Source organism: Bacillus rossius, chromosome 1 (genome assembly GCF_032445375.1).
Source record: "Bacillus rossius redtenbacheri isolate Brsri chromosome 1, Brsri_v3, whole genome shotgun sequence".
Classification (NCBI taxonomy): domain Eukaryota; kingdom Metazoa; phylum Arthropoda; class Insecta; order Phasmatodea; family Bacillidae; genus Bacillus; species Bacillus rossius.
The window spans coordinates 101469641-101483911 of NC_086330.1; the positions used below are offsets into that span (position 1 = coordinate 101469641).

The following is a 14271-nucleotide window of genomic DNA, read 5'->3' on the forward strand; positions in this document are numbered from 1 at the left end:
AGATATCGAATTTTTTAATTTTCATAGTTGGGCGATATTTGTTAAATAAAATTTAAAAATTCTGAAAATACTTTAATTATATGCTCTTTAAATTCCTCTTTTCATTAAAGCCGGCAGATATAAGAAATTCCAAATACTTTAGGAGATATCAAATTTTTTAATTTTCATAGTTGGGCAATATTTGTTAAATAAAATTTAAAAATTCAAAAAATACTTTTTTCTATGCTCTATACCTCAATTATTGAATTGTATTATATCAGTTAAGAATTTATTCTAAATGAATTATTTGTATTACTTAATACTTGTATTTTAAATATATTTGATTACGTGGGCCAGTCTAAGGACTCTTAGCAGTAAAGTTCAAATATTCAAGCTCAACTTAAGTGTCAAAGATTCAAATAAAAATTCAGACTCGAATCGACTCGACTTGAATTTATGATCTACAAACTCGACTCGAATCGACTCGAACTAATTATTGTATAATTCGACTCGACTCGACTTAAAAATTTGCAGGTTCGTACATCTCTAATAATAATCTCTATATACCTTTCTCTCCCTCTCTGTCTCTCCCTCACTCTCTATATATATATATAATATCTCTATCCATATATCTCCATATCACTCTCTCTATATCTCCCTATGTATCTATACCTCAATTCATCTGCCTATCTACCTATATCCCTCTACAGCTCTCTATATCTATCTCTCTATGTTTATAACTCATATCTATATATGTATTTATATTTACAAAACAGAAGACGAAAACACAAACTTTCATTATATATATATATATAACCTATCTATATGTTTATCTATCTTTTTACCTGTCACAGGTATGACATAGGTATATAAAATCACATGAATATTCAAATGCAATGTTGTGTACGAATTTCAAAGCAATCGGCGAAGAACTTTCTGAGATTTAAGATTATGAACGAATGAACATTTACATTTTTATTTATATAGAGAGATATCTAAGTCTCATAGACAATAAAATACAAATAAATTCAACAACATAAATTTATGATATCAACAAGGAATTGGTAATTGGACTTTGGTAAAGGAACCAGACAAGCTTTTGAGTGGAGTGATTTCTGGAAGTCAGGAAAACTGAAATCAGAATAGTTGGGCTCCTTGCGAATGGGGGTTGAGAGTTTTTGGTAGCATTCGAACAGTCGCCAACAGCTAGGAAGCTTAAAAATACATTCAAAACGCCTCACCGATGAAACCCAACTGGGAAAACTCGAGCACGAACCACGGGGACTTGTCGGCGATCTTCTGCAGCGCGTAGCTCTTCATGGTGGAAATGAAGTTCTTCTTAGCGAGGATGTCGTCCTCCAGCTGCACGTAGAAGGTGCCCTTGGGCTGGGCGTACATCATGAGGAAGGCAAAGTCGAGGTTCTGCTTGGTGCGCCAGCGCACCCTCTCCAGAGGGTCCCCCAGCGTCTGCTGCAGGCTGTCCAGGTCGGGGTAGTAGGACGCCGGCGGAGAGATCACCTCTATCAGGCCCGACTCCACCTGGTCCCGGAACCTGCCAGCACCACAGTCACATTGTAACACTTATCCTCCTCCTTCAAACTAACCTGATCCCCTCCCTTCACAAAAAAAAAAAATTATAAGTATGAAAGGTTTTCATTTTAACTATTTTTATGCTAGCATCCCTGTAAGTTTGAGTATATTCTAATATAGTACGCTGCTGCCAACAAGAAAAAAACCAACTGATATCCTCACCAATAGAGGCAGACAAATATTGTCACGGTTGTAAATTTTCCAGTGCTGTCAAAATTTTAATTTTACAGTTGTAAGGCCACTTATATTATATTAATTAAATGTTGTCAAATATGATAAAAATTGTTCATTGTAAGCAAATGCTAATGTTTTGGTTGTAAAATGAAAAGTTAGCTTTAACAGAGTCAAAACAGTGTTTTCTAAATAAGTTATTGATCACTGGCGAAGGAACTGTTGAATAGCCTTACGTGCAATATTATAATTGCAATGTACCTAGTTTCTAAGTATCATCGTTTTTGTGTGAAGAAGGTTGAACCAGAAGTCATAGGAAGTATTCTGTGATAAGAGATTTAATGTATTTTTACTAGAATTTTCAAATAATAAATAATGTCCAGATATTTGAGTGCTGCAAACAAATGCATGAATGTTCAAGTGAAATAATTTTTAAAAAGGACTGACAAACTACAGAAGAGGTTAAATATTAATACAAAAAACATATAATTAAATATTGGAAGAGACCATAATGGTCAAATACAACTTGATGTGACTACCGTCAAAACCAAGCAGAGGGTCATCAACTACATCCAGCTAATACAGCCAGAAAACACAATGACAGAACTACGCAAGGCTGAGATCATCGACATGCAGAAGAAGAGGGTCCACATCGAGATACTGCTACTATGATTACAAAGTACGACTACGAGGAACCACTGTTTTCTGAGGGAAGTTCTATCATTATTCAATGGTTTTATTTTTAATATTATTCAAATCTTGACTGTGTTATGTTTTTTGCAAATAACTTTTATTTTTACACACAAAAATGTAACTTTGTTATGATAAAACTCGACCTGGCCATTAAATTATCTCGTTACGTTCCCAAAACAATATTCGGCAAGTTACCACCATATACTGCGACAATCAAGTGAAAAATACCTAACAACCAAGTTGCCTTCCTTACAAAGTTGGAAACAAAGGGAAGCAACCCTGGGGGCCGGCCAACCAGCCAATCACAATATAGAACCAGGTACATGATCATATAGGGAATAATATGCCGCTAAAATTATTCTCTGAAAGTCTGGAACGCCAAATACACCTCTGCATGGTTTGTCCTGGTTGGCTAGTGAGACAGCGCCCAGCGAGCGTTCTACTCCCCTGCTGTGCAGTTACGTGCCTACGTGCTGGGTTTTCCCAACACCACACTAACTTGAGGCATGAAAAATAACTTAATGGCAACAGGGTGTGCCGTACCCATGTCTCACCTGTCTCTCGTTCTTAATGCTTCTAGAATGGTACAGCCTAACTAACCACAACATGCTTTAAAATTGTAAAAATGTAATTAATACACATATTAATTTTAACTGACTAAACAAAATATAAAAAAAAAACTACTTTCAACCTTATGTAAAACCTTACCAAAATTAATAATAATTAATTAATGGGCTGACTTTCTGCTTTAGGGAAGAGTAATAAGGGCCATTAATTTTAATTCACCACCCTATTGACTTTGCTAACAGATTTATTGAGTTTGGGTTTAGCGCCCTTAATATTTAGTGCTGGACAGAATTTGTTTCGGGGGACTTACTTTTACATCTACACTGATTGGAGCAATTACAGCATGGCATTATGTTAATTGCTTACAAACTTTGCCCCAGCTGAGTTTGTTTGTTACCCTTTGAAACACTTATAGGTGGAAAAGGTCAAAGATGAACAAATTTAATAAATTTATAACATATTCTTGATTTGAACTTTAAATGTCGACTTGTCAGCAGTGTTTCATTTCATATATTCAATTAAATCCAATGTTATTCCCATTTATGTATTTGTGTAGTAACCTCCTTTTTTTTTTTTTTTTTTTTTTTTTAAAATCTACTTCAATAACATAACATTAGCCTGTCTTGTAATCACTGTTTAACACAATTCCATTTTTGTATGTAAAATTAACTAAAGAAAAGGACATGTGCATAATGCTTGTAATCCACTGTACATTTTTGATAGAGTTGGTACCTAATAATAATTAGTAATTACCTATATGCAACATATTTTGTCAACCCATAATTTATGTGAGGTTTTATTTTGCAATAATAATTTGTGGTCACCTTTGAATTCCATATTTGCACAACTTATTTGCATTTCAACTTTAGGGTTAAGCAATCTGCATTAAGTTGGGCTTACACTTAATGGTCTGAGAGTTTTGGCCGATCATCTTAATATTAAGAAGGTTTTCCATTCGGCTACGAGGGCAGATCATTATTTGTAATTTTCAGGAAACTATGAAATTCCTTTTTAACTCAGCCTTGAAAGCTTGTAAGGTGGGAAGACCCTTCCCTCCCCAGGTTTTTACAAGACATTTTTAAAAAGATTAAATATTAGGTTTTTTCAGTAATGTAATAGATCAGCTTATTTTATGACTTAGGTAATATTGACATAGTTTTTCATACTTTAATTTTATTATGTGTAGTATTCTTATAATTAATTTTTATATTTAATTATTTTATATTAAAAAGCCATGTAATTATAAGTTTATTGGTTTTCACCTTGCTGGCTAGATTATTGTTTATGTAAGTATGAATGTCAGTATTTTATTGCATTTAAATGTTCTTTTTATAATAATAATAATCATAATAATTTTAAGTTTGTTTTATAGTGGTTTTAAGACAGTGGGTATTGTGTGTAGAGAGAAACAGCGGTTCCAAATTATGATAATTTATCGCATCCTGGATGAAAGAGAGAGAGCGAGAGACATTAGCCCAAATGTGAATATCTAATGGGAATCCCCCAATTCAGTGATGGAAGGTGTGGGAGAAGGACAGAGACATGTGACCTCAAGGAAGGAGGGTTACTTCATTATAATTGTAAAACTATAGGTATGTTGTAGCCAACCATAAGGCAGTATTTCGGTGAAGTCCCCTGCTAACTGATAATTTTCTTAGTGTTTTGTGATGTGCTGTGTTCCGTCAGTCATTATCTGGAAGAGGTACTGATAGGCTACGTGTTGGGCAGTGGCTCACTAATTATAAAGTTATGTAGTTAAAGAGAACATTTTGCGGCTGTGATCCGGGCACTACCGTATATAATCAACCTGTTTTTCGTGTTTGAAACTTTGAAACTAGAATTTTCGACCACAGTCAATGGTATCGCCCAAAATAAGGTTCGAGTGATCGCTGATTTGTTCCAAGGATGTAATCCTGCAGCTTCGTACCGTGAATCTGTGTGTAACAATGGGACTTAATTACAAACTATCAATTTATGAGTTATCCTTTCGGAACCTGCAAACAGTAGACATATGTTTGCTTTCGGAGACAAAGAAGTTATGTGAGAAAGGTTGTTTGTTCTACCTGTACTGCGTTATGTGGTCACAAGATGGCTACCCTGCTGACTTTGAATTGTTCTTCCAGTCTTAATAAAAAAATCCATTAATATCTGTTTGGTGTCTGAGAGACATTATTTAAGTAACGAATCGACAACAATAACAAGTGTCTGAAACAGATATAATTTTGGCACCCAAATAATTTTTTTTTGCAATTGTTTTATGTATGTCCACTTCAGACCAAATTTTGAGCTAGCAGGGGTGGTCTGGGATGTTAAAAGCTATCACTTTTATTATTTTGAAAGCCCACGGTGCCACAAGTTTGTGCTCTAGAATCGGCAGTCAGATAGCAAAACGTTAATACTTTAAGGAGCCAAGATGCCTCCAGGGCTAGCAGGGCCCTGCGCTGGCCCGTTTGAATTTAACTTTTCTTCTTTGTCTTTTTTTTATGGGATATTTATACATTATACATTAATGGGAAAAGGAAGACTTTAATTGTTATTAGTTAGCACAAAATTTAAAGTGCTGGTCGATACCTTGACATTTTTTTTAGAACAACTTTTTTGAGATTTCATTGCCTCATACAATGACACAAATTCACCCGTATTTGATCATCAGCATTTATAAATTAAATTAAACTAAGTATATTTTAAAAAGGGAAAAAAATCAAAATTGCTTAAAGTAAATTAGCAAAACCTTTGTCAAAATTAAAGTTCCAGGTTAACTTAAAAATATTTGAAAGACCTTTTATACAATTTTTTTTTCTTTTTCAAATTCCATACCCCTAGATATTCTACAGCTCCAAAATATTAGGGTCAAAGTGCAAGCTGAAGGAGCCTAACTATTGGTGGCAATGCTTCTAACTGGGAGCGAGAAACGGTACTAACAAAACTAACATTAAAAAAATAAAGTATCTTATCCTCTTTGTAAAACAATAAAATTAAAAAAAAAATTGGTGCATGTACTTATGTACGGGCGGTAGAAGTTATACTACTTACTTGGTGTAATAAAAACCTAGCTTTAATTTTGCATGCAAATAATTAATCGAAATAAAATAATAAAAGGACTGGAGTGATAATATAAATATGTTTGGTAAAGTCAAAATTCAATCAAATTAACAAATTTAAATAAATGATCAGTATCAATATTAATATAAACACGTGTACACAATTTATTATTTAATTTGGTAAAATAATTAAGATAAATTTTAATTATAATGAAATCAAAAAATGCTGTCTGTTTATTCTAATTAACTTATATAAAAACATTTGAAAATATACTTCATAAAGTTTATAAACACAATTTTTATCATTAATATTCACAATAAATAAATGTTTTTTTAATTATATGGACCAGTATTCAAAATCAATCATGAAAGTATAAGTTTTAAAAGTACATATATAATTTTTCTTTGTATGTAGTTTTTTTAGTGTGAAGTTTTTTTTTTCATCCTGTGAAAATTTTGTTGCATGGTGCACGCACATCGTAAATATTCTCTCTCATCTTTTTTTTTCATAACACGCCTAAATAAGTATAACTTCAAAAAACATAAGTATCTCTCTCTCTCTCTCTCTCTCTCTCTCTCTATATATATATATATATATATATATATATATATATATATATATATATATATATATATATATATATCAGTGGAATATTAAAAACCAACCCCATAACTCCTCTGTTTACGTAACTACCACCCTTATTAACAGTTAGTAAACAGTACATTTTTGATTACAATTATGGTAACGTAGAGCTGATGGACATGTTTCTGGGATCATGCTGGACTACTGATAGGATTGAGACTCTTCCATGCACAATTTATTTTAATCATGCATTTAACTTATATTAACATTTTTTAGTATTGACGTCAGCCGGGGTTTCGCCCCACGAGCCTGATCATCCTCCGTTCCCTTTCCCACCACCTTTCCTACCCGGCATGTGTCGTGACGTACGTAGCCGTGTGAGGTTCAAACTGCGCGCCACGAACTACAGCAAGAGGGCGCTTAGCTTCAGTGTGCCGCACCCCTAGTATATATTAATTAATATTGTAATCCTTTTTCTTTCCGCCCCAAAACAGTGTAACGATGGCTATGCATGTGAGTGTCTTTTAATTAATAACTTCATGATCTCTTGTTATTTAATAAGTCCAAGCACGAACCACGACGCTCCCCAGCGGGCGACGGAGGAACTAACATGCAACTCATTTGAACCCTGTTTTATGCTTATAAGTAATTATTACAGACAGACTGGACATGGAAGTAATTTAATAATTATTGTAAAAGGATTTATGTATTTTCTAATAGTAACCCGGGGCACGTTACAGCAAAGTTGTAATGGTAATTGTGTTCGGCGCGAAGGGCGCCATGTTGCCACCCGCAAGCCATGACCTCTCCTCAGTCTCCTTCTACAGCCGGCCGAGAGCGGACGTCTCTGCAGACACCCCGAGGACATCACCGTTGGTTCACCGATTAGTAATTCTGTAAATTAATTTATTCAAACCGCTTTCTTTTTCATCCTCGGGGCCTCTCTCGGTCGGCGAGACTGCTTAAGTAATAATTATTCACTCTTCGGAGTTTTTATCTCATCGGTGTATTAAGTAACGGCTTGAGGCGGCCACGAGCGTGGTTCGCCTCCTCACTTAATCTAATTCGTGCCTCGGGCATTTAAAGCTGTATCAACGGAGAATCGTGTAAGGACGTGTACCGTGAGTAAAATAAAAACCAATTACCTGAGTTACGTGTTTTGTGTTCGGGGGGCCACGTGGGTCCTTAACCTGGTCAGCGGCGTGTGGGACGCCCTAAGAGCCCACTACGATAATTAGGAGTGTGCCCGACGCTGAGAGCGGGCCTAGTTAGGGACAGGTGATACGTAAAAAGTCAGGAGGGCTAATATCTCGCCGCACACGGGCCACGTAACGCCCTGAGTTAAGAGTTTTCCAGCCGGGTCCACGTGCCCACTCACGTGGTGGCGCCCATTAATCTCGACCGATATTCACATCTCAACACCGGTACGCCCTCAGTATATAATGATTATTTACTTACTGGTGTTCTATCTGTTTGACCACATCACTAACATAATCCTGCTTGACCTGGAACACACACAGTTTGAAACATAATTACAATTAACAGTTACTTACTCTAATAATATCAATATCATGCAGCAATGTAAAAAAAAAAGTATGTCTAAAATATCAAAGCTCATTCAAATAAACCCTGGCCAGAATTTGAAACTTTACTATGACATAATATTTCAAATCCATGTCTTGGTTCTATATCTTTTATTTTAAAACATTACTAGCTTACATAAATTTAATACCTTTCAGAATGTTTAATTACATCTCAAAAAAAATAAAATTTTAAATTACTACACAATTATTAATTTGTATAATACTTATCTCAAAATTATTAGAAAACATTTTCTTTCTAAATGTGTAGAAAATTTTCAATATTTTAAAAGTTAAACTGAAATTAAAACAACCAGATATTAGTAGATAGGTACTTTTAGAATATGTATTTTTTCTTGAATAATAATTTTTAAGAAAACTTTGGGACGGAATCACAATTTAGTTTCAATTAAGTTCTGATTAAATAAAAAGTCCTGGCTATTCTATTTTCTATTTCTTAATTTAAGGTTAGATGTAACCAATGTTATCTTAACCACAATAATAGTTCCGATAAAACATTTGAAACAAGCTGGTGGTTCTTGACAGACTTGAGAGAGATTATGCTGTGTATCATAAAAGGCATAAAAGCCTTATCAGAATATTACTGAACAAGGGTGGAACTGGCTGATTTGCAGTTATGCTACAGTATCAAATGAGTAAATTTGTTATTAATAGGATATATTAATAATTTTATTTCATTAGGAACAAATAATTAAACTACAGTTTATTCAATATAAGCTATGTTTCTTATTACTTACTGATACATGATACATAAACATGCATATACTGTACAATAATTTCTAACAACCACAAATATTTCAAGAACAACCAAATTACTATGAAAATGAGCAGTAAAAATGTTTTGAAATTTAAAGCCTAACAAAATGTTATTACTGTTCTGACACTAAGTAATGGTAAAATAGAATGAGTACTTAGGTGAATCCATAAACTTTTATTTAACATAATATGAATTGCATTTTAAACAATGAACAAAATACAAGCAAGCAACTGCTTGCTACAGAAGGTTTCTTTTATGTTTACTATCTGCTGTACCTGCACAGTTCTAATCACTGGTTAGAGGTTCTGTTTGAATTTATCAAGTGTTAAGAAACCCAAGCTTTTAAAAGCACTTTGTGTAACTGGCCATAAGACTTCCATGAAAATTTATGTCATGGTCATTTGCCTATGATCTAATATAATTTTGAGCAGAAAACCAGTGTTGACACTTTGTGTTCATATAACAATAGTGAGCAAGGGCATAGTAAGGAAGGGAAGAGGGAAGGGGTAGAACCAGTGTATATGTGTGTATTTTTACAAAAATATGGTAATTCATTAACCAGCTTAAAATGACTTACGTATGTTTCAATTTATGGCCACTGAATATGCAAAATTAGAGTGTAGCCGTCTCTTTAAACATGCATGAAGACATGATGATAAGCAGTAGTAGCACAAAGATCTACATGCCATAACTTGCCATTTTTAGTTATGAATTACAGGTTTTATAAAACCACATAAGGGTTCTTGCATAGCTTAAAAATGTGTTTTCAGGCCCCCTGCTTGTCCACTTGTTTGGAGGGTATCCCATTCCTTCCATAAAATAATACTTTTTTAAGTTAAGTCTGTTTACTCCAAAGATGGTCTTGCAAAAAATAAAAAAATTCACCACTAAAGTTTAATTTATTTTTCTCCTTGCCAAACACATATCCTAACTGCCATTTTATGACACAGTAACATTTTTAATGCCTTTAACCCCACAATTTACCTAGTCTACAAAGTGTTTACAGAATCCAGCTAGTACTATCCTTTTTGCAAGATAGTCAACAGTAAAAATTAAAAATACTATTTTCGGGTTCTGTTTTCAAATAAGTACGGTATCTACTTCCAACATTTACCTAGATTTGTTTTTTGATGTGACAACGTCTAATAAATCAATGAACGCCGGCTGCACACACGAAAAAGTGTTCCGTAACGCACATTGTCCCACTACGATGTGTCCCATTACGCTCATTGTACGCTTGCGCCGCATCTCTCTTCCACTCAATGGGAACAAACATCGTTTTGACTTTTCAATCATGTTTTCGTCATTTGAATTATTAATATTATTTAATTTAACGATCGTCCACCGATTTTCGGTACGGTTATTTAAAAGTAATGTTGGATTTCAAATACGTTTTTGTACGAACAATGGTGTTTTACAGTTACACATAATAATTCAAATTACACCCGGGATCTTTTGCACAATGTTTTAAAAATTATTGTAACACATTATAAATAAGTTTGGTGTATTTGGGATGCGTATTTGTTATAAAAACGAAATAATATTATTCCCCTATGGTGCTGTCATCTACGGTGACGGACGCGAACCGAACGAATCGCTCTATCTATCTGCTTCCGCGGCAACCAGGCACTCGTTAATACATATTTTCCTTTGTTTAACGCGAGAGGCGTTATTATTAATGAATTATAAATAAAATTTCGTGCCCGGGGCCACAATTGCATATCATTTTGAGCACTGGAAGACATAAAAACGTAAAATATTCTCGACAAATTTTAATCTCTACCCCAGCGCACCACGAGCGTCTGGGTTGGAGATTAAAGCCGAAATTCTTTCTTTAACTTACTAATACTTATTTTTTTAACTGCAAGGGCATTTTTATTAAATTCTACGTTTAATTTCACGACGAAAAAACTTTGTCGTTAAATGTGTAATTGCGAATAAGCGTAAAACATTCTCGACGATCTTGAAGTTAAATAATAGCAAACATGTATAAAAGTTATAGTTAAAATAATCTCTTCGTTAAAGTAATAAACATATTTGAATTAATGAGTGCAAATAAAAGTAAATTTATCAATTAAATTGTAGATTTCATTTCACTCCTTCTTTGTATCCATACAAAATAGTGATAATTCAATAAAAATGATTCAATTTTGTTCATAAAAGTATGCAATCATTTCATCAATGTTTTGTTATGACGTCACGTTAAACTATCGTCTGTAAACCGACTTTACAGACAACCAATTTTTATTTAAATTTTAGAATTACTATGTAAAATTGTAAATAAACCAACCAATATACAAACCTTCACATGCAATAAACCACTTTTAATATTACTCATATAATTGTATGGTTTGGGTTTTGTGATTCATGTTGTAATTAACTATCTGTAATGAACATGCTTTGTAGGGTGCATAATTAAAGAAATATTGTTTACTTTACCTCAGCCACGAAAACAATGATGAGCGTGTCTGCTGCTTCCTCAGCACTCATGCTGTTCAGCAGACTGTGCAGCGAGGTTGTCAAGTAGCTCTGGTGCTCTCGCTTCACGGTTGGGATCCCCATCACAACTGAAACTGTAATACCAACTATGAGATGATTCTGAAAAGTCCCCATAGCAAGTCCAACTCAGCGAGCATAGTTTTTAAATTAAACATTGAAACTAATTGCAACTACATATTCTTGCAAGTCTAAATCAGCCTGGAAACAATGAGGTTTCAAATTGATTCAACTTTCTTAATCTCCTCCTCAACTCCTGCAACTGTTTGGGACGGCTCCAGGAAGACTTTTCGGGTGGGACTTTCTTACAAAGAAAGGTTATCTGCAAAATATGACATGAAATAAGACAAGAGTTCATGATGCCATGGTAATTTCAAGAATTTAAATTGAATAGTTTCATATATCTTTTGATGATAAAAGTTTAACACATGAATCTAAGTATTTAAGTTAATATATGGGGGACGTTCCGAGAGTAAGTTTCGTAATTGTTTTGAAAGAGCAGATGGTCCACCAGAAGAAACAAATTTTGAAAGAGCAGATGGTCCACCAGAAGAAACAAACAATTGCCATAAGAATCCGCACCCATTGCTGGTTCAACGACGGAAATAGCGTCTGCGGAGGTGGAACGACGCATGCTCAGAGTGCTGAAAAAGAGAGAGTAGCAGCACACCGGCGTGCCCGAGGTTATCAGAGTACAAATCAGGATGGCAGACAGACATGTACTGACAATGTGGTCGCCAATGGAAGTGCGTGCTGTTATCCCTGCACTGAAAGCCGCACTCTCAGGACATCACTTCCAAAACCATGCTGTGGTGGAGCAGGCTGTGCGACAAATGCTTGCACCGAATTTTACCAGAGTGGTTTCTTCAAACTGATTGCACGCTACGACAAATGTCTCAATGTCGGTGAAGACCATGTCAAAAAAAAAGTGCAAGGTCAAAGGTGTATATTCATGATGCCATGGTGTATTTTTCACCAATAAAGTTTCTGTGTGAAAAAAATTACGAAACTTACTCGTATATCTGTGTGTGTGTAAATATATATATATATATATAAATTGGATGTTGGTATGTATGTATGGTGTCGATAAACTCTGACACTATTTGACCATTCACCATGAAAGTTGGCACATCAAAGTGTTTTTCATAGAAAAGGTTTTAATGCTATCTACTTTTTGTAACTCTCCACTAGATGGCACTGCAGCACATCAACTTCTAAACCGTTCAACGATTTCCCTAGAAATTGGCACACATAAATATTTTTACATGGAGAATATTTTCGTGATATCCACTTTGTTAGAACTCTTCATTAGCTGGTGCTGCAGCGCATGAACTTTTAAACCGTTCAACCGATCGCCACGGATAAACAGAAAATCATAGCTCATAGACAAACTAACAGTAATTGTGTGTCATTTCTCTGATTACCCTGTGTTCAGCCCGGACAATGCCGTGTACTGCAGCTACGAATAAATATTATTCTTTTATTTGTAGGCAAATGACATTTGTATCACAAACAAATAAACTCTCTTTGGACGTCTTATCTGTCAATAAACATTAAAAATTGGAAATTATTTTAAATGCCACGCAAAAAATCTAACATTGGAATATCAACTAGAAATGTGCAGCCAGTAGATCTGATAAAACATCTGAAGGGCGAGAGGCACGCCAGAAAACTAACTGGATCAGAGCCTCTACTTCAATTATTTATAAATGCTTTAGATTCTGGATTACATACAAACCATCCATTTTAGAGATACAGAGGTAAATAAATAAACACTGGCAGGATGTCTGTTGGGTTATGCTTTCTTTAGTTATTATTTTTGTTTTTATACATGAGTGTGTCTGTGTGTGTCCACATACACACACCATGAAAAATAATAAAAAAATTGGGCTCGGGAGAAGTAATTTTCCCTCACTACCCCCCCCCCCCCCCCCAATCCAATTTCCAAAACTCGTTTGACACCCTCACCTCTACCACTTTCCCCTTAAACTCATTCTGATTCCAAACTTACTTAAAAAGAAATAGCACCTCTCTCTCTTTCTGTTCTGCAATGGTTTCGAGCTTTAACTAATGTACCCTCTTACCCATGTAAGCCCAACTGCCACCTGTAGTCCATCCCACCCCAATCTCCCTCCCCCAACATGTTCCTTAAAAGACTAACCAGCATTTCCACCCATCACCTACCCTGCATCCAGTCTGTAGCCATCACAGATACAGGCACGAATCTAGGCTTTCCTTCGCCCCGGGCAGAAATTTTAATATGTACACACACAATTAAGTAATTGGGACATACATACCGTACTGTTTTCAATCACCTAATAGATACTGTGTAATAATAATGTTTTTATATTAGACTAGCCTTTTATTTCACACTTTTTGTAGTCTACCAAAATTTGTTGACCCTGCGCCTCCCCGTCAGATCCTTCCCTGCGCAGATGGCCCAGGTGTTCCTCCTCCTCTCCTCACCCAGCATCACCACACACCGGTCACCACCTCGCGGCCTCAACTGCACTTCCTCAAACTCATGCGCCTCAGACACCAGACATAGCCCACTCCAGCACTGACCTGACCATCGTGTCTGCTGTTTCTGTAACTAATGCACGGAGCAGCTGCTCAGCAAGAAATAAAAGAGTTTTTGATCATAAAAAACTGCAATAAAATTTACCATCTTTTGCCTTCACAATTTTAGCTAAAAGGGGAACGTTCAATTTATTCCTAGTTCAGTTTTTTTTCTCAATAATATTTTATTCACTCAAGAACCCTTTGATAAAAATTTAAATAAAATATTATTAA

The 14271-nt window shown here is 35.0% G+C and overlaps 1 protein-coding gene across 4 annotated transcripts in view; it reads right to left on the minus strand.

The window, feature by feature from the left end:
- Positions 1-14271, minus strand: part of LOC134540823 (alpha-1,3-mannosyl-glycoprotein 4-beta-N-acetylglucosaminyltransferase A-like) — an 87085-nt gene that overhangs the window by 45411 nt on the left and 27403 nt on the right. For all 4 annotated transcript variants that reach the window (XM_063383852.1, XM_063383862.1, XM_063383844.1 and 1 more), the window contains 3 exons: positions 11422-11555; positions 8083-8129; positions 1221-1531 (listed from right to left, as the gene is read on the minus strand). In XM_063383852.1, coding sequence (XP_063239922.1) covers positions 1221-1531; positions 8083-8129; positions 11422-11555 — 492 coding nt within the window. The remainder of the gene's footprint in view (positions 1-1220; positions 1532-8082; positions 8130-11421; positions 11556-14271) is intronic.